This window comes from Leopardus geoffroyi, chromosome A3 (genome assembly GCF_018350155.1).
Source record: "Leopardus geoffroyi isolate Oge1 chromosome A3, O.geoffroyi_Oge1_pat1.0, whole genome shotgun sequence".
In the NCBI taxonomy this organism is placed as follows: Eukaryota; Metazoa; Chordata; class Mammalia; order Carnivora; family Felidae; genus Leopardus; species Leopardus geoffroyi.
Window position 1 is genome coordinate 118,690,209 of NC_059336.1, and position 24,221 is coordinate 118,714,429.

Sequence of the window (24,221 nt, forward strand, 5' to 3'; positions counted from 1 at the left end):
AGAGAGATGGGTTTGGAGTTAAGTGGTCCTATATATGAATCTTAGCTACTACTTGACTTTGAGTAAGCCACCCAGGGACCTTTCAGAATTCCTACATCTGTAAAATAGTTAGAAAGTTGGTGTAAGATTACATGAGAATATGTGAAATTCTATGCTCACACTGTTTTCAGAAAATGAGTGCCTTTCTCACTTTCCCATCTCTGTGACGTGCTAATAGCTGTGTGTGAAGTAGGTTCCTCTTGAATGATGCAAATGCAGTTTAGACCATCATGTACCAGCATGCGGCAGTCCGACCCCTGGTAGTCATTGGATGCCTTACTGGCTAAGAGGCCTCAAAACTGAGGGTGAGAATTCTCTTGTTTGTTCTTGCACTCTCACTGCACATGGTACTTTGTACCCAGGGGGTGGAGTCTCCTGGATCAAGAAATTTCTTGAATGCTGCTAACGTGCATGGAATGGAATGGAATAGCTCACGTACTTTGTATGATCCACAGAAGCCCTGAACCGCAAAGACACAGGAGCTACTCCACCTCAGTCCCCAATCCCACGGTCTCTAAGCCAAGTGCTCTTCAGCCTCCATAGCGTCTGCCCGTGTCCAGTCTGGAACGTCCAGCGTCAGCCAGAGGCTCCCAGGGATAGTAGGTGGGAGGGGCTCCTAACAGTGATGGTAGCTGAACTCCAAGGCCAGGTTTTGAGGACGCAATGGCCACCTCAGCCTCTGAAGGAGAGAACTAACCAGACAGAAGAGAGAAGAGTGAAGGCCTCACCAGAGGACCCAGCTGTTTGGCATTCCTTTTCCCATAACTCAGAACTCTGAGTGCAACTTAATTGAGGAAGGACACTGGACACCTGTCAGTGTAGCACAGGACTCAGCACCAACAGAACAGCACACCCCTGCCCAGAACCCCAAAGAGCCACGACTCTGAAAATGCTGAGTCCCGCTGCTCAGCCCTGGCCAGAGCAAGAGCCTGCCCAGCAAGGCTGCTCTTGGATTTGGGCAGCTGTTCGAAATTTCCAGAAGTCCTGCCCACTACACTTCGTGTTCTATGCTGAAGCCAGGATACATGCAAGGAAATAGGCACTTACAAGCAGCTTAGCTATTTATTAAGTCAGTAGAAAAATGACTTTACAGGTTTGCGGTGCAATAAAGGAGATGGGGACCTACCCCCATGCTAGAGCGCTCCAGTCCAGTCCAGTGCCCAAGTGTGGTCTGCATGTGTATGTGTGAGCACGTGAGCTGCCTGGACGCCCCAGAGCATCTCCTAAGTGTGCTGCCCCCGTGGGGGGCACCAGAATCTGTGCCCAGCAGCTGGGCCTGACGAGAAGAGTCTGAGGAGCTGGGCCCTAGAAGCGGCCCAGCACAGTGGCTAACAGAGCCATGCGTATGTACATGCCATTCTCGGCCTGGCGGAAGTAGGCTGCTCGGGGGTCCGAGTCCACCTCCACGCTACAGGAGAAAGAAAACAGTTACCCCAGCCTGTCCAAGACTAAGTGTCCTCCCACAGCCAGCCCTGGTGTATCCTCAATTTTGAAGCCGTGTCACCTTATCTCATTGACTCGAGGCATCGGGTGCATCACCACCATCTTCTTCTTGGCCCGCGTCATGATGTGGGGAGTGAGAATGAACTGGCCAAAGCACTGCGAGGCAGACGGGGGCCCTGTCAGCACCTCAGGGCCAGGGTGGCCGTAGGGTTCCTCCAGGGTTCCTTCCACACCCACATGCAGTTATCACAACCAAGAGGCCCAATCAAGCTCCTGGGGCCCAGCCTTCTTGGCCACTAGCCTGGATGCCCCACGGCTCCAGCCCTGGCCTCGCCTCAGCCCTGGTACTCACAGCTTCATACTCCTGACTAGAGTCAAAGCGTTCCTTCTGGATTCGAGTCATGTAGAGCACATCAGTGTCGGGCAGCGCTTCCTCAATGCTCTCAAATTCCTCCTGGAGGGGGAGGCAGAGTCAGAGTGAATGCAGTGCCAGGCTCTCATTGCCCAATCCGCAGCTCCCCATGGCCTCCCAGGGCCTCACCTGCTTGGTGCCGCGGGCTGCCACAAAGGCCCTCACATTGGGTGGCATGCGCAGGCTGGGAGGTGCCACGTAGCGCAGGCTGACACGGTACTGGGTGAGCAGGCAGGCCAGGGAATGCACCGTGCGTCCATGCTTCAGGTCCCCCACCATTGTGATCTAGGGGAGGAACCCGATCACCAAGAGGGCCCCCAGATCAAGCACCTTGTCCCCCCACTTCAAAACTTTCAGTCTCAGGATCAGGACACAGGCCTCCCTGATGCAGCATGCCTCGGAACAGAGAAGGTACTGCCCAACTGCCCCCCCTCTTCAGACCCTGCCTGGGCAGGCTCCCAACTCCTGCCACTGCGCTCACCGTCATGCCATTGACAGTCCCAAGCTCCTCCCGGATGGTGAAGATGTCCAGCAGGGCCTGCGTGGGATGCTCTCCAACTCCATCCCCAGCATTGATCACTGGCCTTCGACAGTGCTTGGCTGCCAGCTGTGAAAATGGGAATAAGAAAGGAGAGCCTTGTCTTCTGCATCCCAGTGGCCCCTGCTCCCTGCCTGAGTCCCACTCTTCTTGGGTCCCCTCACCCATGTGGCCCAACCAGAGACTTGCAGTCATGTCCCTGGATCCATCCCAATCAACCCTGTCCAGTGGACAGCTGGCCTCACCTCCACGGCTCCAGGCTGGGGATGCCGAAGCACAACAACGTCGGCGTAGCAGCTCATGGTCTGCACAGAGTCAGCCAGGGATTCACCCTTTTGGACTGAAGACGTGGCTTCTGAGAAGCTGAGCACAGCGCCCCCCAGCCGGGCCATGGCTGCTGCAAAGGAGCTGCTGGTCCGCGTGCTCACCTCGTAGAACATGGAGGCCATCACCTTCCCCTGTGCGGGGGAGGGCCAAGATTCAGTGTGAAAGTGTGTGTTCATCTTGGGGAAAGTATAGGCTGCTGCTTGCTTCGCCCACTTACACAGGAGGGACACTGAGAGAACTCCCTGCAAACCTCCTTGTGATCTGTCCTAACCTTGACATTTCTATTAGCATCGCTCTGAGCTAAAGGCTCTGCCTCCAAAACACCGCTGGTAAATATCTGAATGAAATATTCATTCTCTGGGAGAAACAGAAACACCCCAGATCTATCCCACTGAATACATCTGCACAGAGCAAGTGACCAGATTAGCAGGCTGATGCACCGGCACTCGGCCTCACATATCAGCTAAATACTGGTCAGAGGAGAGCAAACATGTGGGGGTCAGGGGTCTAGGTCAGCAGGACCTTCCAGAAGAAAGAAGGCAGAGCAACTTATAGTGGAGGATCTGGACTCACACAAGGTGACCTATGGCAGGAGAGGGAGATCCCTCTGCCGGGGTCCTGGATCTGTAGCCCACAGCCCTGACCCTGACCTTGAGGATGTCGAGGCTCCGCTCCTTCTGTACCATCATACGCAGTGTGTGTGCCACATTGAACAGGTGAGACATCTAAAAAAGACACCAAGTCAGCTGGAAAGGCAGTGGACCCCAGAGGTCCTAGCCCCAACTTTTCAGATTCTCAAAGCTCTGGGTGTCCCCATCCTCCCTCCCCCAGGCACCTGATCCTTGGTGAACTGCTGGACAGACAGGATATGTTGACCCACTAATGAGTGCAGCAGGGGTGAGGTCTGGGGGTGCAGCAGGCCAGGGGTCCCCAGGTTCTGGGGTGACGCCTGTCTAGGTACTGGTGGTGGAGGGTAGCAGGTGCCATCAAGGGTTCCCATGAGCTCTGCAGTGAGGGACGGGGCAGAAGAGGTGGGTCAGAGGGCTCCTCCTACAGAGGTCAGGTCAGAAAGGTCCCCGAAGTGAGCATGGGCTCTGGGGAAGTCTCACCTGGTTCAGCTGCCTTCCGAGAGGACTTTTCCTTTGGCTCTTCAGCTACAAATAGGGCAACAGGACAGATATAAGCCTGCAACTAAGGTCTGTGAAGAACCCCCATTTCCCCACACTCTGGATCATAGCGTCTGTGTTAAACCAACTCACACAACAGTAGCTATAGCAGGTTAGGGGACAACAAGGATCAGTAGCCCTGGGGACACACCAGTGATTTCCCACGGGGGCTGCTGTGTGAGAGCAGTGGTGCCCTCCCAGGGCCCGCCCAAGTGGCAAAGGGATCCTAGGCAAGGGGAACGGCCAGGCTCACACCAACCAGTAACCTGGATTTACCCCACGTTCTGCTGCCCCGTGGGATCCCAGCTCCTGGGCGGAGGAACACAGCTGCCCACAACAAGAAAGGGCTGTGAGAAGCTGTGGGGTACCTACCTCACAGAGGGCAGACTGATTTAGGCAAAGGAAGGTACAGCGGGTCAGACTAGTAGTATGAAGGAAAGGCAGGAAGAACAGGGTAAGTGGACCAAAGTGAGGTGCTGGGGGGTGGGGGGGGGGCTGTGAGCCCGACCCCAGTCCTTCAGGGGGACATTGGGGGAAGAGAAGCCTGTCCCTACACATCTCTGAGTCCAGGTGGCTCCATCCTCCGTGTCACAGGACCCCCCTCTTACCTGGCAGACCTGGGTCAGAGGCTCGGTGGATTCGGGGAGGCAGGTGGAAGCGGCCATCGGGAAGCCCTGGGATAGCCCGGCGAGGCCTTTCGGGTGTCTGGAGAGATATAGGTCTCACATTTTAAAAAGTACTGACCCAACTCCTCAAATTTAATTCCTCGAGAAAAGCTGAATTGCTCACTATCCGTAGCGAGAATGGAATGGACCCCGTTCTCCACCATCTCCCCTCAGGTTCATCCCTCTGCTATGCTGTTGTGGCACAGGAAGACCAACTAGCCTCCTAGAGGTGTGTGCTAGCCCCATGACAGGCCCTCAGATAAACCTCTGGTTGGGTTAATAAGGGGCTTGTGCTTCCCCTAGGTAGGTAATCTCCTAAACTGAGAGTGAAGTCTATGTTTTGTAGTAGACAAAGAGATAGGTGGGGGACTTTTAGTGTCAACTACAGAGCCTTCCACCCCTAAACCACTAATTATAACATCTGTGCTGCTGGCTGTTCCTGGCCACATCCCCCAACACCCCCCTCCAGTCCCAAAGCACTGTGGATACCGTGGTTATCTCACTGGTGGCAGGGGCTGGAGGTGCGAGCTGGGGAACAACCCCCTGAGGCCACTTGCGTACATCCTGTCCATAGCCCGGGGGCACCAGGACCTGCAGACAGAAAGCAGGAGCAGGCGAGTGAGCAGGGGCAAAGAGCTGGACTGAGACCCTAAAGCAATGGAAGCCAGCAAAAAGGAAACACGCCTCAGGGGACCTGTGCCCACCCATGTCCAGGGCAGCTGGAGGAGGTGCTGGAACCACAGAGATGTGCCAGAGCAAGTTGACAATGGCACCAAGGAAGTCACTACTGGGATGGGGTTCAGGCCACACACATACCTGCCCATCAATATAGGCCACCTCGCCTCGTAGGACCACACGGCGGACGGTGCCCTTGACCTTCTGCCCTTCGAAGGGTGTCCAGTGGGCCTTGGAGAAGGGCATGTGGCTGGGGATGGTCCATTCATGCTCCAGATCCACCTGCCCAGAGTCACGGGTGATGCTAGGGTAGGGCCACACCTTGGAACAGCTGCGGGGGATAGAGAGCCGCCCACCCTCCGCAGCCGCCCACACGCCCACACCTCCACATAGGTGTCCTCCTGTGGGGGCAGGTGGAAGATCCGCCGAGGACCGTGGTGCAGCCGCTGCAGTAGGTCATCCAGAGTGAGCCGGCCCTCGCTGACAGCCGTGAGCAGCAGCGGCAGCATGGTCTCCAGCCCCGGGAAGCCTGGTGGAGGCCTGGGCCCACACTTCTCCTCCAAGGTGTGGGGGGCTGAAGGAAGAGAGTAGCACCCTCAGGCCCCATCGCCTCCACATCTGGGGAGTCACACAGGCCACCAGGATTGCACTGCCTCGCTACACATCTTAATGCTCCTCTCCTCTGGTTATTTGGAAAACAGATAAACCATGACAGCTGCCACCTTCCGGGGACTACACCTTTTACCCATGTTCTCTCATTTATAATTTTTATCATTTGCTCATTAGTTCCTTCAGGGAGCATTTATCAAGCACCCATCACAGCCCAGGCACTGTGCTACAAAGGTCAAGTCCTTTCTATCCTCACAGAGCCCAGGGGCCCTGAGCTGGGGCACGAGCCCTGCTGGGCAGAAAGGTACACTGTGGGCCCTCTCACCATGATCTGAGGCGAAGCAGTCGATGACAGCCATGTTCTCCCACAGGGCCTCCACATCCTGGCGGGAGCCAAGCTCAGGCCGGACCTCGCCCTTCCCGGGCCCCAGGCGTTCCAGGTCATCGCAGCTTAGAAACAGATGGTGGGGCGCCACCTCACAGGTCACTGGCAGCCCTCGGGCCTTTGCGGCTTTAATCAGCAGGATCTGGGGGGACAGGAGATCTAGAAGGGGCCTCCCTCGTGCCCTGCCCTACAAGTCTCCGCAGCCAACACCCCCTCTAGGAAAGTTACGGGGCAGACATGCTGAGGGTACTGGCTCCCTGCTCCCCACCCCCTCCGGCCCCCAAGGAGACCCTGACCTCTGGGTGTCACTGAGAAAACAGAAGGGGCACTGGGATCCCGCGTGTATTCTCACCTCCTCCTTCCGTGCCACATGACATATGTGCACTGAGCGCTGGGTCAGCTGGGCCACCATGAGGATGGCAGCGACACTCTGTCGCTCCGCATGGGCGACAATGGGGAGGTGGGATGGCCATGTCTCAAAGTGCTGGGGACAGAAAGAATTTATCGGGGAGCGTGCAGAGCCCTTAATTCTCTGAGCTCATCAGAGCTCAGAGCCCTCACAGAGCTCCTGACACCTCACTGTTGTTGGTTAGCCCACTCTGTGTGGTCCTCAAGCCAGGACACTGGCTGCCTCCTCCCACGTGCCCACTCCCTACCTCCATCCACTGGGCCACGTTGTCCAGCCGAAGCTCAGAGAAGGTTTCGTTGAGGTAGAGCTTTAGCCCAGCAGCAGACCCAGCCACAGCACCCAGGGTCCCTGCATTTTCTGACGAGGCCCCAAGAAATAAGGCAAAGTCACAGCGTGCGCCAGCCTCTGCCAGCTGGGGAAGATACATATGAGATAATGAGATAAGACCCCCTGGCATCCATGCCAGCCTGGGAACCAGTGGCCTAGGCTCCTAGGCTTCTGGGAGGGCACAAGGAGGATGGGTCTGGGAGACAGGCAGAGACGTCTGGATCACCGTGAAGCAGGAGTACAAGGGCTCACCTTCTGGGCCAGGGCCAGGGCAGGGGCATCAATGATAGGGGGCCGGGTATTAGGCATGGCACACACCATGGTCACGCCCCCAGCCAAGGCAGCAGCTGTGCCTGAGGCAAAGTCCTCCTTGTGTGTCCCCCCTGGTTCCCGCAGGTGCACATGGATGTCAATCAGTCCTGGGAGAACATGGATGTGGCAAGATTAGAGAGGAAGGTTCAGAGACACAAAGGACATCAAAGATGTGAACTGGGGTGGTAGGAAAATGAGCAGCCACTGATACGGGTGAGAGGTGGCAAGGTTCCTCAGTCAAGGGCACAGAGGATCGTGGGAGGAAAGAGCTCAGTGAGAAAGATTCTGGCCCCCACACTCTATGTAGTCCAGGCAGGGTGTGGGTCCCACAGCCCAGATCTCTGAGCCAGATGCTACCAGTGTGCAGAAGCTGGGTTCTCCCAAAAGATGCACTTACCAGGTAGCCGCACAAGCTTTTGGGAAGTCATACAGTCAACGTGCACCTTCAAAGGAGGGGCTGGCCCAATCTGGCCTAGGGCCTGCAGGTGAAAAGCACAGTCAGCTCTGATTTAAGGGCAACCCAGGAGTTGTAGGTTTTGCATAAACCAGGCTCTACCTCCCAATACCCAACTTCTCTCTGTAGCCCCAAAGCCCGGTTATTACCGTAACTGCTTCATACTGAGATTTCCCAACCCCATGGCACACTCACTTCTCCCTCTTGTCCCATTAACACTGGCTGTTGCTCTCCTAGCACCCAGGTCCCAGGTACCTCTACAAACAGTTTGGTGCACTTGATATCGATGATGAGGGGCACAGAGAAGTCAGCGGCCAGGCGCCGGGTACGGTAGCCCTTGGTGACAAAGGAAGAGAGACGCCGGCCCCCAGCCCCACGCATTGACAGGTTAATCACTAGCTCAAAGTGATTCTCAGCCAGCTGCTCCAAGATGCTTCGCTGCGGTGGGCACTCACCATCCACTGCCTCTTCAAAGTGCCAGTCCACAGCTGTTACCTGTGGCCCAGAGATAAGGTCAGGGCCAACCTGAACCTGGCAGGAGTCACGAAGGACAGCAAAGGGAGGAGAGGTAGCCCAGGAACCCATGAGGAAGAGACTGAGGACCTATAGGGTGGGGACCAGGGCTGCCTCTATTTATTATTGGCAGAGTACATTCTTGATAGGAAAAACATCTACTCTATGGTTATCAAGGACTGTGCAATATGAGCCCATACATGTACATATAGAAATAATATTCTGGAAAGAAATACACCAGAATGTTAAGAGTGGTAGAGAGACTGTAATGAAAATTTTTTCTTTGCTTTTCTGTATACTCTATTTGCTCTATGCGAAATACAGAGGATTTATGCAATGACAGAAAAAGCAAGGGAACACAGAATTCTCTGGTACAAAGCAGGGGTAGGTTGTGGGAGCCCCGGTACCTTGACGCCATGCTCAGTGTAGAAGTCAGCAGTGCCCAGGCTGGCGTAGAGGCTGTAGCCCAGGCTCTCCAGCAGCCGCACAGTTGGGAGCAGCTCACTTTTGTTCTGAACGAAGCAGAAGGAGGATGCGGTTGTATCTCTTCTGTCTTCCACTTCAAGGTCAGCCCAGGCCCAGAGAACCAAGGCTATCTGCCCCCACCTCTCTGGGCAGCCCCTGCCTCTGGATTCTGTACCTTATAGCTGCCAATGGTCAGCAAGATGTTCTTCTTGGGGATCTTAAAGCCAGTGCTTAGCATGGCCTTGAGGTAGGCCTCGCAACGGCTCTCCCCAAAGCCAGCCACTTCCCCAGTACTGGTCATCTCCACACCCAACACCACATCAGCACCCGCCAAGCGTGAGAACGAGAACTGAGGCACCTGTGGGAGCAGGATATGAGACACCAAGGCAAGGAGGGCCCACTTCCCCTCATCAGAAGAAGCCGCCACAGTTCCTTTCTCGTGGTCTCAGCCAGACGGCAGGGTTAGCCTTGCCTGCTGCTGCTCTGCCTATGCGCTACACCAGTAGGTGAGCTGCTTCTCAAATATAGTTCGGGTCTTCCGGCAGTTTCCACTAAGCTAATTCCTCGGCCTTGGAACACTTCCTCAACAAGCTCTGCCAATCAAACATCCTGACCACCCTTCAGGACTCCATTTAAATACCACCTCTCCCAGCCCTTCCCAGGTTACTCCTTTTGGAAGTGCCATCTCTTGTCTGTAAACTCCTATAGCGTTTTAGTCTTATCTTTACTACGCAGGTTTACCATAGACTGTTCTAGAAACAAGCTATTTTTTAACCCAACTTCCCTTGTCTCCATTACTAGTGTGAGCTCTTAAAGGACAAAGACCCTTATCACCCTTGTGGCCCATGATAGGTGCTCAGTTTACATGCGGACTCACATGTGTGGTAAGTGAACTCTCTCCCACTATGTCTCCCTGCTTCTGACTGCTAACCTCAAGGTTTCAATCCTCCGTACCTTTACCCCCACGACTCCGGAGCCAGTCATTAGCCCCACAGGTTCCACTTCTTCCCCCATGATGACGCGTGTGGCCAAGGCTACTAGGTCCACACCTAGTGTCTTCGAGACGAAAGGGAAGGAGCGAGAGACACGCACGTTGCATTCGATAACTTTCAGCTGGTCATCCTAGAGCAGACAGGGATTGGTCAGACCTTCTGTAAGCTGGGCTTGCTGACACTAGTCCACTGACCTGGACTCTTTCCCTCATTTACCATTCTGTGGGTAATCAACCTTGAACAGGGGAACAGGGATCAGGTTGTGAACAGGCTGTCACAAACCATTACAACACTGTGGGCTCTAGCTAGGAGCCCCTTCCCTCCAGCTTTTGGGCCTACTCTGATGAGGGCAGGAGACAGTGAGTGCTCACTGGCACTGTGGCCAGCACAGAGCAAGAAGGTACTAATGCCCATTAGTCTCTTCCTTTAGCCCCCTCTTACTACCTTGGCAATGAGCTGCAGATTGAAGGGTCCTGTGACCTGCAGCTCCTGACCCACAGCGTGCACAATGGCTTTAATCCGCTCCAGGGTTTTGGCAGTGATGTCCTGCGGTGGAGTCACCAGTGTGGCATCGCCTGAATGCACGCCTGCATTCTCCACATGCTCAGAGATGGCAATGGCTGCCACTACACCATCACGGGCCACAGCATCCACATCAATCTCCTAGTGGGGACGTGAAGGCAATGTGATGTAGGGCAGGGACCATTTTCTTCTCCCACTTGCCCCAGGAGGCTCCCTTCCTTGAAGAGCCTTGATACAACCCATCCTTCCCAGCCTTCTGTGCCTAGAAATTGTTGTAGGACCAGAGAGAGGAGTCTCCTCTGAGGCTGGGGAGGCTGCCCTCAGAGACTTGTTTGAGGCCCTACCTTAGCCTCCTGGATGAACTTGGAGATGACCACAGGGTGCTCCTTAGAGACGGCTGCTGCACTGCTCAGGAAGCGCTCCAGGTCCCCGTCAGTGTAGGCCACATTCATAGCAGCGCCACTCAGCACGTAGGAGGGGCGCACCACGCAGGGGTACCCCACTGTCTGGCAGAACTGGCGAGCAGACTAAGAAGGGTGCAGCTGGGTTGGTCACACTCACCCCTGACCGCATCTAGCCTCCAGCCCCCAACCAAGCCCCAGCCCACCTCTAGGTCACTGAGTTCCCTCCACTGAGGTTGGCTGATACCAATGGTGTCGAGGAGCCGGGAGAACTTGAAACGGTTCTCAGCCGAGTCGATGGCTTCAGGGGAAGTACCCAGCACCCGGCACTGCTGCCGATGCAGAGCCATGGCCATGTTGTTGGGCAGCTGTCCACCCATAGATAGGATCACACCTTCAGGGTTCTCTAGCTCATAGATGTCCATCACCACCTTAGTGCAACAGGAGAATCAAGTGGAGGTAGCAGGTAGTCAGGGATCTGAGCCTTCCTGCTCACTGCTTCTCACCCTCTACCCATGTCCCCTCAAACCCCACAGAGCCCAAAGAATCTTAAGTCAGCCAGCCATTCCCACTTGACCCTGGCCACCCAGGCTAACGAGCAGCCTTCAACTCTCTCACCTCAAAAGAGATCTCATCAAAGTAGAGTCGGTCACACATGTCATAGTCAGTGCTGACCGTCTCTGGGTTGTAGTTCACCATGATGGTCTTATATCCCATCTGCGAGAGGGAGGGAGAGGAGATTGAACTATAAGATGGGAGGAAAAACATGGAGAAACTAAGGCAAAGCCAAAAAGCTTTCTCTGAAATAGCTATATGGGACACCTGCCTTGGGAGGGAAGTGGGGCCAAGCACTAGAGAGACAGGTACAAAGTATTGGGAGAAAAGACACATACCCTGTGTGGGGCACAAGATGGCCTAAGGGGAGTCCCCCGCCCCTACCACCCCCACACTCTTCCCAAAGCTCTAAGCGTAGCAATTAACAGAAAGTGCCAGGATTAAATGTGGGCGTAAGGCAACTGCTGGAACTGAAAGAGAATAGAACAGCAGATAAGACGGTAGGAAAGACTAGCTCTTGAACCTTTCGGAGCTGCCGGATGCAGCCCACAGCACACCAGTCAAACTCAACGCTGGAGCCTATACGGTAGACGCCAGAGCCAAGGACCAGGACGTGAGGCGTTCGAAAGGTGAGATCATGGGTGGTGCCCCAGTATGTCAGGTACAAATAATTTGTCTGGGCTGGCCACTCAGCTGCAACTGTGTCAATCTGTTTCACTGCTGGGCAGATTCCCAACTCCTGACGCAGTTTGCGAACCGCCAGCTCTGTGCTAAAGGAGAAGAAGGGTCAAAAATATAGCCCTGGTGGGGTTCAGACTTAGTAAAGGGGTGAGATCCCAGGGCAGGAATTTAAGAGGAAAACAACCCAGGGATGAAGGTCAGAAGCCTCCAAAACACCCCAATCTCTCCGAGGGCCCCTCACTGGTACCAAGATTCTCTGCCCCACATCCTCAGCCCAAGGCCCTCACCACCACCTCTGACCTCAGAACCGCAAGGGCGATCTGCTTGTCTGAGAAGCCAAGGCGCTTGGCCTGGTGTAGCAGGTCTGGGGGCAAAGGCTGTCCACGGTGCTGTTCCAGCAGCTGGGCGTGTGCTATAATCCGCTTCATCCGGTGCAGGAACCAGCGGTCGATGCGTGTGAGTTCATACAGCCGCTCCACAGAATAGCCAGCCCACAGAGCAGCTGCTACCACAAAGATCCGCTTATCAGTTGGCGTCTCCAACTCCTAATGGGGAGGGCAGACAGATGGATATGGAAGGACTGCGCAGAGGGAGGAGACGTACGATTGTTAAGCAAAACATTCCCAATCTATTTTTAGCACCTCATAAAGCCTGAGAGCATGAGTGACACGGTTTTAGGAAAAGACACTGCAAAAAAGGAGCCAAAGCAGCAACTCTGTAATTGCAAAAACCTGTATGTAAATCCTACCTCTGCCACTTTCTGGCTGTGCAGCTAATGTATTAGCAAATTCCACAAGCTCTCTAGGCTTGTTTCAATGTCCACAGAAACAAGTTTAAGAATACATCCTTATAAGGGGGGCCTGGGTGGCTCAGTCAGCTAAGCGTCCAACTTCGGCTCGAGTCATGATCTCATGGTTTGTGAGTTCAAGCCCCACATCAGACTCTGTGCTGACAGCTCGAAGCCTGGAGCCTGCTTCAGATTCTGTCTCCCTCTCTCTGCCCCTCCCTTGCTCACAGTCTGTCTGTCTCTCTCAAAAATAGACAAACATTACTAAAAAAAAAAAAAAAGAATACAACCTTATAGAATAGATGAGAGGAACCACAAAATTCTGAGCCAAGTGAAAAATGCAAATGTCTAGTAATGACTGCTGCTATTAATGGTAACATGTCCACAGACTGGGGACAGAGGAGGGTCCATTTCAAGGGTGTTGCCAGGGGAAGAGAGCCACTTACCATGTCACTGACCGGCTTTACTGTGTGATCAAAGCCCACACAGTTCTCATCTACCATGCGAAGAGCCTTCTGGAAGGCTTCCTCAAAAGAACGCCCAATGCCCATGACTTCACCTGGAGGAACAGGATGTGAAAACTGAGGCCCTGGAGGTAGGAGGTTCCTATGTCTATGATTTAGTCAAGATTCTGGAAGATTCTCAGGACAAGAACCAAAGCAGTGGTATGTATCGTGTTTTGTTATTGAACAATCTTAAACTGGAACTTCTCTCCTTACCATTTTCTGTTTTGTGTTTATTACGGACTATGAAATTAAGATGCCTAAAATGGACATGTGGATACTAGAAATAGTGCAGCTGATCACAATGGCCCAACCACTGACAGCTATCCAGTTATGTGCTTTATTCCTATTATGATGACACCATCTGGGATCAGTCTCATCCTTTAAAACTTTTCAACAGTCTGAATAATAGGAAGATGATCCCACTGCTCTTTGAACCCATCCAGAAATAATCACATTCACAACTCTCATTTTAGAGTATTCCTTCCTGGACTTCTTTCAAATATATGTTTTATATATGACTATAGTACACATACAATTTCTATCATGCTTTTTCCTTTATCATAACCATGTTCCCACACTGCTTTGTGACCTTATTACCAGCAGTTTAATTCCTGTATGATTTACCATAACTTAACTACTCACTTACGGAAGGACACCTAGCTTTGAAGTGTTCATCCTTCTAAGTGAGGCTGTGAGTTCTTCAGTGCTTTGGGTTATCTCCTTAGGATAAACTTGCAGAAGTACAGGAGTAATAGGTAAGAATTTTCTGGGTCTTAATAAGTATTACTTGCTTCACAGAAGTTTATGCTTACAAGTTTACAAGTTTCACCATCTTCTAAGAAGTACATATAATCGTTTTAAACAATTTTTCTCTTAAATTTGCTCATTTTAGCTAGATTTCTATTTATTAATAAAAGGGAACTCCCCTCTCCCTACAACTCCCCAGATTTGCTTATTGATTTCCTCGTCCACGAAGTTTTATAATGTCCTCTGACAATTTACCCTAGGATCATCTTACCAATTGTGTTTTCTTTCTTTCTTTTTTTACTAACTGTATTTTTCTATTTACAATCCTAATTGTTTCTTCAAAAGAACTTTAAAACACTAAAATGCTAATAGCAGTGTTAAGGAAGAGAATGATAAATGATTTTGTTCAATTCCTTTGTAATATGGTTTTATCGTAAATGCTTATTTTGAGTAAGAGAGATACCCAACATATTCACATATACATGCCTAGGAAGATTCTGGAATCATATATATACCCAAATAATCCCTGTGTAACAACACTATAGAGGATTACTCTTTTTTGGTTCAACTACTTTACTAATTTCTCAATGGTTCATGTATCTTACTTGCACGATAAAAGTCACAAAAAGTTATCAAAGAAGATCATGTTCTAAGAACACCTGAATAGATATAAAACATTAAACATCTTATCTGGGGATTAATCTTTATCCTATTTTCAGTCCACTTCTTTTACCAACAATTTAATTATGGCTTTATTCCCATGTTTATCGTAATTTTCACACAACAGGAATTCATCTCCAGAAGGAACAAGTTGGCAGTCTTGTAAGATTTCTAAAAATTCCAAAATAATATCTGAGCTTACTTAGACTTGCTTGTTTAAAGGCCACTATTGATGGGGTGCCTGAGTGGCTCAGTTGGTTAAGCCTCCGACTCCAGCTCAGGTCATGATCTCACGGTTCGTGAGTTCGAGCCCGGCGTCAGGCTCTGGGCTGACAGCTCAGAGCCTGGAGCCCGCTTCAGATTCTGTGTCTCCCTCTGTCTGCCCCTTGGCTGCTTGCACTCTGTCTCTCGCATTATCTCAAAAATAAATAAACGTTAAAAAATATATATATAAAAAAAAATAAATAAAGGCTACTATTTCTGTAAATGGATATCTGCAACACAATGAAATGCTCTTATCCTTGGCTGGTGGCACTGTGGTATGTGAAATGTTTGCTTTGGTTGAAACGTTTTAGAACAGTCTAACGTGACTTAAAGGGACGTTACAGGGAAGCGTATTAACTCAATTCCAGCATACTCTACCACTGCTTGCATGCTGTTCGCTACTAAATTTCCTTGTTTTTATGAAAAAGGGCTCTGATGTTCTGCTCTGATCTTAAACATGTTAAAAAATTTGGGGGGTGATCATGGCAGAAAGTACCCAGAGAAGCTGATAGGCGTTAACGACGACTGCCACTGTGCTAACTTGGATATACAAGGGTTCACAAAACAACAGGCATCATTTCCCCGAAGCATCAGTATTTAAAGTCACATGGAGAACAAACTGTCACTGGCATTAACAACCTAGTGATGAGGCCGTGGGCAAAATGCAATGCAAGGCTGTGGGTAGAATTTCATGAAACTGGTCTTGCCGATGACAGGCAACATAGTAGGGCAGAGGTGCACATAACTAGCAACCGGATCTAGTTTTCAGTTCTTGGCTCTACCCTCTACTCAGCCATGTCACCTTCCTTCTGCGGGCACCTCAGTTTATTTATTTGTAAACCAAGAGAGAGGAGATAGTTTGATGGCCATCACCCCATCACAGAGATTCTGACAGACGGCGGGGGAGTGGAGGTGGCATGTGTATTCTGGCACAGATTTCCAGATGCCTTTGATTCCCACTCTTGATGAGGACCACGGAGTTTGAAATGTCCGAGTTCTGAGAAACCATGTTCCCAAGCTGCCGCTAATATAGGATCTGAAAGCCTATGCCAGGGAATTAACTTTATGATATTCTAGATTCTTAGGGCTGCTGGGACCCCATAGAGTGACCTGGGGAAGGGTTTCTTGGGGCACGTCTCACTCACCGACGCTCTTCATGCAGCTCCCGATCTTTGTGCTGACACGGAGGAACTTGCTGAGGTCCCAGCGAGGGATCTTTACCACACAATAATCCAGGCTAGGTTCAAAAGCCGCTGTTCCCCCTGTCACTGAGTTCCTGGGAGCCGTCACGTGGAGGTGTCAGGACAGAGTGGGAGACGTAGAGTGAGCTTCCAGATAGCTTCCTCTGACCCCACACATCCAGGCCAATATCTTTTTTAAATTCCTTGTCCCATGAATGTTTTCTTCAGCTCCCCTCCCCATCTCTGTGATCTTTTCCCCACCCTTGTACCTGAGCTCAGGTAGAGGGATGCCCAATGCTAACTTCGCTGCCACATAGGCCAGTGGATAACCTGTGGCCTTACTGGCCAGGGCAGAGCTTCGAGAGAGCCTGGCATTCACTTCAATGATGTAATACTGCAAAGAGAGAGAGAGAGAGAGAGAGAGAGAGAGAGAGAGAGAGAGACACACATCAGATAACTGGCCCAGAAGGCCCACCTAGGCGAGGTATTAGAAGGGCCACAAAACTAAGCCCTCTCCAAAGGCACAGATAGCAAAAGCACCACCCCCAACCCAGTCCAACCTTACCACAGACAATCCTGACTTCTACTTCAAGGTCTGTAGGGCCAAAGAGTCCCCTGGCCTCAAAGACCCAAAATTATGGATGGAGATCCAACGGCTAGAACATCAGCTCCAGGGCCTAGGGTCTCACCTGCTCAGACTCGGGGTTCAAGGCGTACTGCACATTGCATTCCCCGACGATTCCAAGGTGCTGGGTCACCTTGATGGCTGTCTGCCGCAGTAGCTGGTATTCCCTGTCATTCAGTGTCTGGCTTGGAGCCACGACTATGGATTCTCCAGTGTGGATGCCCAATGGGTCCAAATTCTCCATGTTACACACCTGTGAAAGAAGGATCCCGTGGAGGTCACTGCCAAAGGAAGTCAAGAGAGGCAAGAGGCTGCATCCCAGGGTCCTGTTGCTTTTGGGACAGTGCCCATTCTGGGTCTGAGGGACATCGAACCCTCAAAGATCTCAGCTCTGACCTCTGCTCTTACTGGAGCTCATACTGCCTGACATTACTCCCAGCCCACCTCCATCACTCACCGTGACACAGTTGCCATAGGCATCTCTCACCACTTCGTACTCAATCTCCTTCCATCCCTTCAGGGACTTATCTACCAGCACTTGGCTAGTATGGGCAAAAGCTGGGGCCACAAGAGCAGAGAGCTCCTCCCTGTTGGAGGCAAAGCCAGAGCCCAGGCCACCCAGGGCAAAGGCCGCACGAACCAGCACAGGATATCCCAGCCGCTCAGCAGCTGCCTGGGCCTGTAACGAGAAGAAGAGATGAACACAGTGATCAGGCCTCGACTGCTTGCTGCATAGAGGGTTCCTGGCCCCAGAGAAAATAAGACACAAAGAAAATGACATCATTCCACCTTCCCCCAACCGCCCCTCGAACCTGTTCAAGAGAATTTGCCGCCTCACTGGGGGCCACATGCTCTCCAATCTCTGCCATCCTGGAGGCAAATGCCCGCCGATCTTCAGTCAGTTCAATGGTTTCCACAGGTGTGCCCAGGACCCGGACCCCATACCGAGCTAACACTCCAGCCTTGGTTAGCTCCACACCACAATTCAGAGCTGTCTGGCCCCCAAAAGTCAGTAAGATGCCATCTGGGCGCTCATTACGGATCACCTGAGGGAGAAGAGGAATAACAAACGTTAGGACCTTGGGGGTATAGAGTGGATCAAAGAAGTTTAGAAACCCAGAGTGACCACAGAATACCCCTGCCCACGTGGGTCCCTTCCTCAGTCAAGCCTTATGCCAGTCATACCTGAGTTACATAGTGAGGCGTTATGGGAAGGAAATAGACTTTGTCAGCCAGCCCCTGGGAAGTCTGCACTGTGGCAATGTTGGGGTTTATCAGCAATGTCTGGATGTTTTCCTCCTTCAGGGCCTTAATCGCCTAGGGAGACAAAAATGGGGTACCAGCCTCGCCTACAGAAGCAAGACTACCAAGCCTGAAACCACCACCGTGTCTCTCCCTTCCTGTACTCCCAGTCTCTCATAACCAACTCCTTTTCCTTAGCACCTCACCTTTCTGAACATTCCCCAGATCTCCTGATTCATTCTCTCCCTACAACCCATGTTTATGCCTCAGCCCTCTCCTCAAGACCATCCGTTCCTGAGGGTCACACACCCAGAGGGGCAGGGATGGACCTGCTTTACCTGAGAGCCTGAGTAGTCAAACTCTCCAGCTTGGCCAATGGAGAGGCCCCCAGAGCCCAGGATCAGAACCTTTCGTGGTGGTGGAAGCCCAGAGCCTGGGGTGGGAATCCCAGGGGGACAGAGGCGCTCAACCAGCCGCTCTCGAACTGTGGAGGCAAAGAAAGTCATAAATGTTAGAGCTGAACGAGACCTGAGAGATCACCTGTATTAACTCCCACACTTTACAGAAGAATTCAAAACAGGTCATGCCTCTAATGAGTGGCAGACGCGGAACAACGACCCAGGACTCTTGATTCTGGAGCTCCTTTCAGTAGAAGAAGTAAATGAATCATCTTGGCTTGGTTGCTTTCCCACCTCATCCCCTTAACCTCCCAAACAGATCTCAGTTTCCTAGGGCATGCCCATTTTATGCCCATCCTGAAGCCAACCCTGTTCTTACTTCTACTTAGTTCTACAAAACCCAGTTCTCCTCAGGGGCTTACCTGTCTGGCCCCCGGGGTTCCCAGCTGTGGCTTCTTTCACAGTTTCCAGAAAGATATCAAAAAGCAGCTCCATATCTGAAGGACCAGCTTGGTGCTCTGGGTGAAACTGGACACTGTTGAAGAGATGGGATCACGAAATCTGCCATTATCCCTGATTTGGGAACTGGTAGTCTTGGAAGCGGGCATCAGGATAGATGATTGGGGCCCACTGTTGTGCTTCCTTTTTTGATCTTCAAGACCCCGGGGCTTCCAAGCTGTACACATCCAGTCACCCTGCCGGAATCACTCTAGCTCACCTGAAGAAGGGCAGGCTGTCATGTACAATGCCTTCATTGGAACGATCATTGGCGTTGGTAAAGAGAGGAAGCCAGCCGGCTGGCAGTGAGTCTGTTTCCACAGCAAACCCATGGTTCTGGGATGTCAGAAAGCAGCGCCCAGAGCCCACTAGCAAGCATGGCTGATTATGGCCTCGGTTCCCGTATCTGGAGATGGAAGCACACTGAGTCACAGGCCCTCTTCACCCTCCCTTCACCATTGTACCAAACCCAGCTTTTGTTGAGCTTAGGACCCTCACCAGCCCCTGCTCCTGTTTCAACACTAACGAACACCAACTTTATTCCCATCCCCAAGACTCCCCACCGCTCATGTCAGTAGTTCAGGCCCTTCCTCTCCCCACAAGTCCCACCTCATCTTGTATGTCTTGGCCCCAATGGCTAAGGCCAACAGCTGGTGTCCCAGACAGATCCCGAAGACAGGTCGGGGATCAGGCTCAGATAAGACACGGCTCAGTGTGGATACCACACTGGGATAGGAGGCGGGGTCACCAGGGCCATTACTCAGGAAGACACCCTCATACTCTGGAGTGGGCAGAAAAGATGATGTCAAAACCAGTAGTTTAACCAGAGAGACAAACTTGCAGCCTTTCTTTACCATCAGAGCAAAAGCCCTGATCTCTGTCTCCTTCCCTGCAACTCATGTTGACTTACAGCGACTGGACCAAGGGACAGATCTTCCACCCAAGCTACCTGTTTGTAGCCCTATACACACCCCAGCTACTCACCCTGGCTGTCTAATGCATGGTCCCACGGTACCACAGTGACCTCAGCTCCACGCTGGCACAGACATCGGATCTGATTGTACTTGAGACCACAATCCAAAGCAAGGATCCGAGGGGTGCCCCCTGCATTGAAGACCCGTGGAGCCTGAAGAATAAAGGGCAAGAGCGGGCAGTTGTAATCAATGAGTATACACACACCAACCCCTACCTTTGAGGCCTCTTCTGATTTGCCCTCAAGTGTTCACCCGTTAGGAACAGAATAAAACTGATGTGCTATATAGCTTGCAACATTTTCCCACTCTACCTCTGTACCTTAATCGAGACCTCTGGCACCAGGGGGCGGGCATTGGGGTCCAAGAATGGCAGGGCTGAAGGCTCTGTTCCATCTTGGACCAGCTTTCCCAGCAGAGACCCTTGCTCTCTCAACTTCTTAGTCAGCTCCCGAGTATCCACTCCTGTCAAAATAGCACACTCTCAGAGATCACACTCCCCCAACTCAGTCATGCATGAGGTTAGACTTTCAGGAGCACTGCATTCCAGAGCCCTGAGTCACACACAGCTGTTCTATGGGCATCAAAATCCTGGGCCATCCTGATGGAAGTACACTACCATGAAGTATTCTTGCTAAAAATATCACATCTGAATTGAACCATGACTTCTAGATTTGTTTACAGAAAATAATATCAGGAGACAAAAGAACACACTAAACAACACTACAGGAACGCAATTGACAAAATGCAGCTTGTGGGATACTCTAAAGGAAAACCGACTTGTTTTTGTCAAGTGGGTTACAATGCCCATAAATTAGACATACCAACCAAATGCAATATATGAATCTTATTTAGATCCAAATTCAAATAAGCAATAAAAAACATTTAGATAATAGAGAAATCTATAAATATCGCCTGAATATTTAGGAATTATTGTTACTTATTTAAAGGTACCATAATGTTATTGTGGCTCTTTTATTTTTTTTAAATATTTTTTAATGTTTATTTATTTCTGAGACAGAGACAGACAGAGCATGAGTGGGGGAGGGTCAGAGAGAGAGGGAGACACAGAATCTGAAGCAGGCTCCAGGCTCTGAGCCGTCAGCACAGAGCCCGATGCGGGGCTCGAACTCACGAACCGTGAGATCATGACCTGAGCCGAAGTCGGTCGCTCAACTGACTAAGCCACCCAGGCGCCCCTGTGGCTCTTTTAAAAAGGACTCCTTTTTCATAGATTAGTGAACTATTTGTGGCTGAAATGATACAACGATGGAGACCTGCATCAAAATAATTAGGAGGGTTCTAGTCATGGTGGTGCAGTTTAGTCCTCAGTTAATGATTACAGAAGCTGGGGGGTTCATTATATTCTTCTTTCCTTTTGTATGTACAAAATTTTCCATTTGAGTGAGAACTCAGTTCTTTCTCCAATTCCCAGACCCTACTCTAACCTTCCAAATCTGATACATTCTATCACAACCTCAGACTCGAGCCCCAGTAGTGCAAAAGAGATCTCGATTCTTTCCATCCAGGCACCTGTGTTCTGCCCAGACACAACTGTGCTAGCACCGTACCTTGCAGGCCAGGTATGCCATGCTGTTCCAGCCACTGATGCAGGGTGTGGGTGGCGCTCCAGTGGCTGGGTGTGGGGCAGCACTCTCCCACCACCAGTCCTGCCACATGGATCCCTGAGGATTCAAACCACTGTCGACGGAACGAAGAGAGTATGAGGGGCCGAGGGCCACACATCTTCCTATCTTCTTTTCCCAACGTACGGCTGAGACCCTACACTTCACCCACACTGAATAAATGACCCAGTCATTCCTTTAACACAGCGAGCATCTCCTGCTTTTGTCCTTTCCCAACAATGTTGTTCCTCATATGAAACACCAAAAGCTGGGCCCTGATTAATAACTGAAAATATTTTCCTTCCCTTCCTTTTCTTTAGTCCAAAACTGAGATTACAAATCCTACTTCTGTGAAGATACCACCCCCTCACTCACTGTAGTTTGTGCCTCCTCCTTAGGGGCTCACCTAAACTCACTATTTCTATTGTTCTTGCTACTTACATTGTATCGTATATGTGTTTGTGTTGTCTTCCTCACCAAACTGTGAACTCAGCAAAAACAAGGTGGCTGACACACAGTAGCAGTCAACAAACATTTACAGAGTGCCCACTCAGTGCCAGGCATTGTAACAGATGTTGGGGGAGGAGCAGTGAGTATGCAGAAAGACAAGATCCCTGTCCTTACCATATGAATTTACTACTTACGGAGCCTGAAAATTAATAAGGTAACATGCAAATAAACAAGATCACAATTACAGAATGTGGTAAAAACAGAAAATAAGATAGGTGCACAATACCTCATCAAATAAAAATAAAGGTTCAGGGTACAACGCTAGGCATGATTCTACCCCCCTCCATGTAAGGGATAATAATAATAATAATAATGAAGTTAATATAAATTTGCTACCCAGTAGATAAACATTTAATAATTAAAGAGAGAAATGGGTCATTTACATGGGAGGCAATGGTATATTTAAATCACATCTGTTTAGTGGTAGAGGTTTAAAAGAAGATGGATGTTGAGACTGTTCTTTACGGATCTGAAGGAGAGTTTGGCAGAACCCTCCATGGCCAGGAAGACAAGTCTGCATGTGGACATTCACAGCACACGTGCCACAAAAGTATCCATGGTGGGCTAGAGGCTCTAGGAGGCCTTACTCACCCTGGTTCTGTCATGGGCCTCAATTCTGCAGGTTCATAAACTCTCATTTTGTCAGTGTGTCTACAGCTAACAAAGCTAAAAACTGCCATATGTTAACCAACATACTGCATTATAAACTAGAATGCAGTGTATTTACAGATCTGTGATAAGGAATGGTCCTTTCACTCCTTATCTCGAGTTCCCTCTCCTAAATGTCAGGGTGAATTAAGGAATTAAAGGCCCACTAAGCGTGGAATACCAGGACAAAATGAGTTTTGAGGAATACTGTATCTAGGCTGCAGTGATTTCCACTATTAATCTCTGTGGACTTTTTTCATTACTTTAATTTTCACAGCGCAACTTAGTTTCCAAATTCCAGAGGAGGAGGAATAGGTGGAACCTCACTGTGGGAGGAGACTGAGTTTTCTTATCTAGAGATAAGAACTCCACTGAAAAGTGGCAAAAAAAATTAGTCAAGGCAAGGAAAGTAGGTTTACAAGACGATTACCAACTTGGTTTGGTAGGTGAACTGGGACCCACAGCCACTGAGAAGGGTGTGGCCCTAATTTCCAGTCTCTTTCCTACTATGTATTTTAAAGCATTCCTCCCATCACACCACTGTTAAGAAATCTTCACTGGTTCCTTACCAAAATCCAGACTCTTTGGCTTGGCCTCCAGCACTGTGCCTCTTAAGGTACTTAAGCTGTGGGTAGTACTTGTATTATCACTTCAGTGTGTATCTTTGTTCTCTCCAGGATGCCTAACTTAATGTCAATGTCTTCACTTGACTAACAGTTAATAACCACTGATTTGAAAAGATAAAGTACAGAAAGCATTGGGTGTGGCTACCTTACTGAGACCGAACTCATCCATTTCATCTGCAGGGATGCCATAGTTGCCGATCAGAGGATATGTCAGCACTAAGATTTGTGCTTTGTAGGAAGGGTCAGTAAGGGCCTCGGGGTAGCCGACCATGCCGGTTTGAAACACTGCAAGAAAGAGGCAGGGCTGGGGCTTGGGCAGGACACCCTTCCCACCACTGCCCTGAGCGATGACAATGCCCCAGCGGAGGCTGCCTTGACCTTGAGGGATAAAAGGGGCTAGGGTGGGGACACGGGCACCAAATGGGGGTGGGAGGCTGGGTGTGCAGGCGGGAAAATGGCGGGTTTGGGCAGGGCAGGTTGGGCAGAGAGGGGCAGCAGAGAGTGGGATGAGGTCAGCAGCCGGCCCGAGCTTGCTTACCCACTTCACCGGCAGTCGACACAGCGGCCCCAAAGGGCTGGCCCCGCAGGACCGACCCATCCTCCAACATCAGGGCCGCCATGGGAACGGAGCTCAGAGGCGGGGGCGAGCACAGAGAAGCGGGAAACGCAGCAAGCCCCAGCCGATGCTAGAACCACGTGAGGTCGGCGCGCCAGGAGTCGGTCCACGTGGCTAACAGCGCTGGTGGCTGGAGCGCGGGCCGCGGAAGGCGCAGGAGCTCCCGGCGCGCTGGGCAGCCGCAGACTGCGGCGGCGCGAGCTGCCGGCAGCGTGAAGGGCGGGGCCGAGCACGTAAGAGGGCGGGGCCAAGTTAACTTCGGCGTGGTGGGCGTCTCCTCTCCCCGCCCTCCCCAACGCCGCCCCACCGCAAAGACCCGGGAAACCTGAAAAACAACCGACTAGTCCAAAGCACTCTTTCCCACTCCAAGAAACACACAAATCCACGACGTCTTTCCCTAAAAAATAAGAAAATTAAAAAAAACAAA

General features: G+C 51.1%; 1 protein-coding gene across 2 annotated transcripts; it reads right to left on the minus strand.

The window, feature by feature from the left end:
* Positions 1-1,082: 1,082 nt before the first annotated feature.
* On the minus strand, positions 1,083-24,117 carry CAD (carbamoyl-phosphate synthetase 2, aspartate transcarbamylase, and dihydroorotase). 2 transcript variants are annotated; one of them, XM_045447375.1, is made up of 45 exons: positions 23,717-24,117; positions 23,324-23,463; positions 21,341-21,470; positions 20,092-20,234; positions 19,783-19,924; positions 19,408-19,579; positions 19,019-19,204; positions 18,723-18,835; positions 18,241-18,386; positions 17,846-17,977; positions 17,473-17,706; positions 17,118-17,339; positions 16,725-16,913; positions 16,305-16,429; positions 16,000-16,130; positions 13,124-13,236; positions 12,191-12,435; positions 11,733-11,979; positions 11,273-11,371; positions 10,861-11,085; positions 10,598-10,780; positions 10,176-10,394; positions 9,694-9,861; positions 8,915-9,097; positions 8,682-8,786; positions 8,017-8,256; positions 7,705-7,786; positions 7,248-7,414; positions 6,916-7,080; positions 6,612-6,743; positions 6,200-6,401; positions 5,649-5,839; positions 5,407-5,547; positions 5,080-5,181; positions 4,534-4,630; positions 4,202-4,252; positions 3,869-3,913; positions 3,595-3,764; positions 3,410-3,484; positions 2,678-2,890; positions 2,376-2,501; positions 2,024-2,179; positions 1,835-1,936; positions 1,544-1,638; positions 1,083-1,447 (listed from the first exon to the last, which is right to left on the minus strand). In XM_045447375.1, exons 1-45 carry the CDS (start codon positions 23,796-23,798, stop codon positions 1,345-1,347), a joined length of 6,729 nt encoding a protein of 2,242 aa, XP_045303331.1. In that variant the 5' UTR covers positions 23,799-24,117; the 3' UTR covers positions 1,083-1,344. The 2 variants fall into 2 exon arrangements, with proteins under 2 accessions (XP_045303331.1, XP_045303332.1); XM_045447376.1 differs by lacking the exon at positions 4,202-4,252.
* Between the last annotated feature and the right edge of the window lie 104 nt (positions 24,118-24,221).

Excerpts from the sequence above, each read along its gene's own strand:
- CAD (XM_045447375.1), bottom strand. The coding sequence starts at position 23,798 with ATGGCGGCCCTGATGTTGGAGGATGGGTCGGTCCTGCGGGGCCAGCCC. Across the intron at positions 19,205-19,407 it reads GCCAAGACATACAAGATGAG|ATACGGGAACCGAGGCCATA; the intron begins GTGGGACTTGTG and ends TTCCATCTCCAG. Across the intron at positions 5,840-6,199 it reads CTGCTTCGCCTCAGATCATG|CCCCCCACACCTTGGAGGAG; the intron begins GTGAGAGGGCCC and ends CTCTTCCTTCAG.